The 6,000-nt window shown below is 41.8% G+C and overlaps 1 protein-coding gene across 1 annotated transcript in view; it reads right to left on the bottom strand.

The window, feature by feature from the left end:
• Nucleotides 1–657: 657 nt before the first annotated feature.
• The window catches only part of Zswim2 (zinc finger SWIM-type containing 2), a 29,349-nt gene continuing 24,006 nt past the window's right edge, over nt 658–6,000 (bottom strand). Inside the window, exon 9 of the mRNA XM_042688391.1 lies at nt 658–1,401. Within this exon, the coding sequence (XP_042544325.1) occupies nt 658–1,401 (744 nt within the window). The remainder of the gene's footprint in view (nt 1,402–6,000) is intronic.

Genomic DNA, 6,000 nt, shown 5'->3' with positions numbered 1-6,000 from the left:
CCCAATCATGTTATTTTCAGGATGAACATTTTGAAGTAAAGATTTTCTTTAAAAAAATAGAGCAATAACAAGGTCCTTTCACAGTGATTGTTACAAGAAGTTTGGCACTATTTACAAAATACAATTTTTTTGAAAGTGAAACTGGTAAAACTATTAAAAATGCAGCATTGTTTGTATAATTACATTTTATTTTCATTTAATATATGAACACTTTGAGGAAATAAATTTAAAAGAAAGCTACCATTTTAATTTCCTATAGGTGTATAATGATTAAGGCAAAAAATACAGAATCTGTGCAAGTACTTGGAAATAAGCCCAACATGCTGTTATCTGTAACTTTAAAAAGTTTTATTCACTGTAAAATATAAAAGCTTTGATCTAGAATTCATAACATCCTGAGCAGACTCATTATTGACATGTAACACTTTGTCTTAATTTTCTTTCAAGAAAAGAAGCTCTTCATAGACAAGTAGGCAAAATGACAACCCAAGATTTCATATACATTTGTCAAAACTGTATATATATTTTATGTTTTATAAAATATTTTTATATATAATCAAAAATTTCTGATGGTTATAAAATATGTTTTTCCCCACAATTGAACTCCTTCCATTATTAAAGATGCTACAGTACTATTTGTAAGGAGGGAGTCACAGGTCATCTTGGTGGAGGAATACATTTTTGTCTAAGTTTTTCCATGTCATTACTATGTCTTTTAGGCAAGTTAAGTTTAGTTGTAGTCCCATTGAGAGTAAGATGTAGATCCTCTGGAAGTAACATATTTGATCTCCTGTTTTCTTCTCTTGTTTTGATACCATGAATCCTGTTTGGCTTATGATTAATGTATTTACAGTCTTTGCCTACCTTTTGACTTTGACTGGTAATACATGTTTTGCTGTTAGCTGGGATTTTTATTCCATTGAGACATATGACATTCTCTTGAGTAAGGGATGGAAGAAATGTTTGATATGCTGTCTTCCCAAATGACCCAGTGGGTAAATCTTGAAAGTAGCTGGGGAAATATTGGTTAACTTTATGTTCATGGATTAATTTTCTTGAATTTGTGTCATCTAATTTCACAGAGCATAGATCATCAATTGTTATGTTCTGATAGATATCTGATGGATTCTGAGGTGTGTTCAATTTTGGGGAATCACACTGAGGTATGCTTGGTAAAATTCCATATTTGCTTTGTTTTAAGACCAGTCTAGTGCCAGGAATAAAAAGCTTTAGTGATTCTTGCTTTGGCAGATGAATGATATCTAAGTTTGAAGAGTATGGATGTGCTTGACCATTCACAGCATTGCCTTTCCAGATTAAAGGGTTATATATAACTTGTCCATCAATAGGGCATGAATTGCACTTGTAGAGTAGCCACTTGTCGATGCATTTCCTATGAAACTTGAAACACAAGGTTATAAGTTATGTAGAGCTATAATTGTTATCTTTATAATTAATATTATTTAAGTTTTTCTAGTTTTGTAAGTATGTTAAAACTATATAACAAAGTTGAAATGCAATTTTAACCAAGTTTTAAGAAAAAATAATGGTTATATGGAATCATCTCCATTTTCAACATTGAAATGCAAAACCTCTTATGGATATATCTGTATTACTATATAATTTTGTTTAAAATTTAATATTTATTCAAAATATTAATTTCATGCTTCTAAGAAATGAAAATTATTGCTGGTGCTTATGGCTCATCCCTGTATCCTAGTTACTCAGGAGGCTTAGAGCTAAGGTTTGCAGTTTGAAGCCAATCCAGGCATTACAGTCCATGAGATTCTCATCTCCAATTAACCACCTAAAAAGGGGACATAAGCTGTGTGGTAGAGTACTAGCTTTGGGCAAAAAAGCACAGGGACAGTGTATAGGCACAAGCCCCGAATTCAAGCCCGACAACCTACAACAATAACAAAAAAAGACAAGAAAAAAAAGAAAAATGAAACACATAATAACTTAGAAAGGAAAATTAGTCTGATGTTGAAGGGTTAAAGTTTTGAGGCAGTGACCACTTGTTGCTTGTTTCTAGCAGAGCAACACATGGTGGTAATCCAAACACCTGGTTGGTTGTGTGCCTTTATAAACCCTGCAAATGTTTAGCTCAGGGCTCTCCTCCTAGGCTCTGCTGTGTCAGAGTGTAGGACGAGGCCTGAGCTGCAGCCCGTTTAAATAAAACCTTAAAACAACTGTAAAGTCTGACTCTTGGTGGTCTTCTTGGTGGGAGTCCTGCGACCTGGGTATAACATATTAGTGGGGGCTCATCCAGGATCCCCCCAAAGCACGGCCCCCCAAAGGTAAAACAACACTGTCTTTGTTAATTTGTCTTGTCCTGTCATTTGTCTGTTTTACTTTCATTTTCCTTTGTGAGGATGGCTGCTCCGATTCGTAAAGGGTTGTCGAGGCAGACGTACTTACACGACAACCCTGGAGGAACTGGGTTCCTTGGAACCCCACCGTGTGGGTCGGGGTCCTTGGAACCCTGCTGTGTGAATTGTAGGGTGGGGGTCGGTTCGGTGTTGGGCCGGAACTGACCAAGAAGGCCTCCTAATGGAGGCCCAACTTGCCCACTGTGGGTCTGCTCCTTCTGCTGTGGGGCGTGGGTGTGGAACCCCTCCATGACAGGAGTCAGTGGACCAATTTGGGAGATCTCCACTTCGTAAGCTTTTTTTTGTAACTGTCAGGACTGCATGTGTTTTGTTTGTACTGTTTATTGTTTTTTGGACTGTACGACTGATGGCACTGGAAACCATGGACACCACTCCATCTAGCCCCCTAGACTTACAAAAAGAAACTGAGAAAGAGGAAAAGAAAAGATACCCCCCCCCCCGGTTTTTCAGGGAGATAACTTCGAAGAAGAAATGTTTCCTCCCCCATATTCCTCTTCCCAGATTCCTTTTGCAGAGCCTGAGAATGATCAAGAGGAGGAGGGAGCTATAGAACCAGCAGCTGAACCCTCGGCACCTGTCCCTAAAGTTTCTGAGGGGCCAGTCACTCGAGGACGCCGTGGGATCAACCTGCTTTCTAATTCAGCTGTTTTTCCCTTACACACCGTAGGTCCTATGCATGCAGATGATCAACAGCAACTCCAATATTGGCCATTTTCTACCAGTGATCTATACAATTGGTGCACCCAAAATGCCCCCTTTTCTGAGAAACCCCAGGATTTAATTCGTTTGCTTGAAACTATTCTCTTTACTCATCAGCCCACTTGGGATGATTGCAGTCAGCTTTACAGGTCCTATTTACCACCGAAGAGAGAGACCGTATCTGAGAAGCGGCCCAGAAACATATCCCTGGCCCCACAGGAGCGCCCATCACAGATCCTGCCCTGATCGCTGCCTATTTTCCTGAGATCCGACCAACATGGGACTACAATATGGTTGAAGGTAGGGAGTGACTCCTCATCTATGACCAGGCTCTGTTGGAAGGTCTCAAGGTGGTAGCTCGCTGACCTACTAATATGGCCAAGGTTTATGATGTTAGACAGGGAGGAAGTGAAAGTCCGGCAGCATATCTTGAGTGGCTCATGGAAGCTTTTAGTCAATATACCTTGTATGATCTTGAGACCCAGGAGTCAGCTCAGATGATTATGTTTGCCTATATAAATCAAGCTGCACCAGACATAAAGCGAAAGTTGCAGGCTCTAGACAGACTTGGTGAAAAGTCTATTAGGGATCTAGTAGCCGCAGGGGAAAAGGTTTACAATAAGAGAGAGACAGAAGAGCAAAGACAGGAAAGGAAGGACAGAGAATGTGAAATTGAGCATGGAAAGAGAGACTGGGCCAAGGAAAAGAGGCCAGACTTGTTGGACTCGTCACTATCGCATGCCGAGCATACCTGGGTCACAGATGGCAGCAGTTTCATCTAAGATGGAAAAAGGTACACGGAAGCAGCAGTCACCACGGACACTGAGATAGTGTGGGCAGAAGCACTCCCCCAGGAAATGTCTGCACAAAGAGCAGAACTAGTGGCACTAACAAAAGCCCCACAAGTGGGAAAAGGGAAGAGACTAAACATTTACACGGACAGTCGGTAGCCATTTACCAAGAGAGGGGGCCGCTGACAGCTGAGGGAAAGGCTATTAAAAACAAACAAGAAATTTTAAGCCTCATCCAGGCCATATGGGAACCAGCAAATATTGCCATTATGCACTGCCCTGGCCATCAAAAGGGAACTGATTCTATAACCAAAGGAAATAACTTGGCCGATCAGGCAGCTAAGGAGGCGGCCCTCCAGCCCAGAGCGGAAGTACTGACTCTAGTAGACACAGGGCCATGAGCTTTGCCTCCTGAGCCTCAGTACTCCCAAGAAGACTTGGAGTGGATAAAGAAAATTCCCATGGCCTATAAACCCTCGGACAGAGAAGGAAACAAAGACCGGTGGAAAACTGGTTAGGGGAAACTTACCTTGCCACAAAGATTGGGCAAGGGGATTCTTAAGAGAATCCATTGGGCCTCTCACATGGGAACCCAAAGAACACAGGACTTGCTCCAACACTCAGAAGTAAAAATTAGGCAAGGAAATCAACTCATTGAGGACATTGTTAAAAATTGTAAAGCCTGTGAGCTCACCAATGCCCCCAATCAACCTGTTACAAAAGGAGCTCGCCTCTGTGGAGATGGCCAGGTGTGTATTGGGACGTAGGCTTCACAGAGATTAAAACTGGAAAATTTGGATGTAAATATTTGCTAGTTTTTGTAGACACCTTTTCAAGATGGGCTGAAGCCTACCCAATAAAGCATGAGACCACGAACGTTGTGGCTAAGAAGATCCTGGAAGAAATCCTACCCAGGTATGGCTTCCCATCCACCATCGGGTCAGACAATGGACCAGCCTTCGTCTCAAAATTAAGTCAGGGAATAGCTGCGGCACTGTGGATGGATTGGAAATTGCACTGTGCTTATAGACCCCAGAGTTCAGGCAGGTAGAAAGAATGAATCGGACTCTAAAAGAGACCTTAACTAAATTGGCCTTGGAGACTGGCGCAGACTGGGTATCGCTCCTTCCTTTTGCCCTGTTTGGAGTAAGAAATTCACCCTATCAGCTTGGCTTTACTCCTTTTGAAATAATGTATGGACACCCTCCACCCATTATCCCTACCCTTCAGACTGAATTGCTTGCTGATTTGGATGATACTGAATTTCTGTGTAAGCTTGACTATTTACAGCTGGTGCATAACAGTATGTGGCCCCAGCTTAGAGCATTATATGATTCTGCTTCTATCTCTACCCCCATTTGTTTAAACCAGGGGACTGGGTGTTTGTTTGAAGGCACAACTTGAGATCTCTGGAACCACGGTAGAAGGGACCTTACATGGTGCTACTAGCTATACCCACTGCCCTTAAGTTGGATGGCATTGCTTCTTGGATTCACTGCTCCCATGCCAGACCAGCCGACCCCTTTGCCATGGACGACCGTGGAGAAACATGGGAAGTCTCCAAGCATCCTACCCAACCACTACGCATATGGCTCAAGAAAAGAAAAATGAACTGATTATTATTGGTATTATTGTTTAATAGTATGGCTAAGATCAGTGAGGGACTATACCTCAAGGGCTGTTGGAGTTTAGTTTTAGGCCAGAGCCACAAGATTTTGTCTCAGGACCATAAGTTAAGAGGGGGAATGAAGGGTTAAAGTTTTGAGGCAGTGACCACTTGTTGCTTGTTTCTAGCAGAGCAACATGTGGTGGTAATCCAAACACCTGGTTGGTTGTGTGCCTTTATAAACCCTGCGAATCTTTAGCTCGGGGCTCTCCTCCTAGGCTCTGCTGTGTCAGAGTGTAGGATGAGGCCTGAGCTGCAGTCCGTTTAAATAAAACCTTAAAACAGCTGTAAAGTCTGCCTCTTGGTGGTCTTCTTGGTGGGGGTCCTGCGACCTGGGTATAAAAATGTGAAATAATTCACACTTTTGGTAATAAAAGGAACTATCAGCCACCTTAAGGATGAGTCTACAAATGTTTACCAAAATAATTTTATTTCAAGAAATACTTGGCTA

Source organism: Dipodomys spectabilis, unplaced genomic scaffold (genome assembly GCF_019054845.1).
Source record: "Dipodomys spectabilis isolate Male_0828 unplaced genomic scaffold, ASM1905484v1 ptg000115l, whole genome shotgun sequence".
NCBI classification, from domain to species: domain Eukaryota; kingdom Metazoa; phylum Chordata; class Mammalia; order Rodentia; family Heteromyidae; genus Dipodomys; species Dipodomys spectabilis.
Note: the sequence above shows the minus strand (reverse complement) of the source record. Positions and strands in the feature narration are given on the sequence as shown.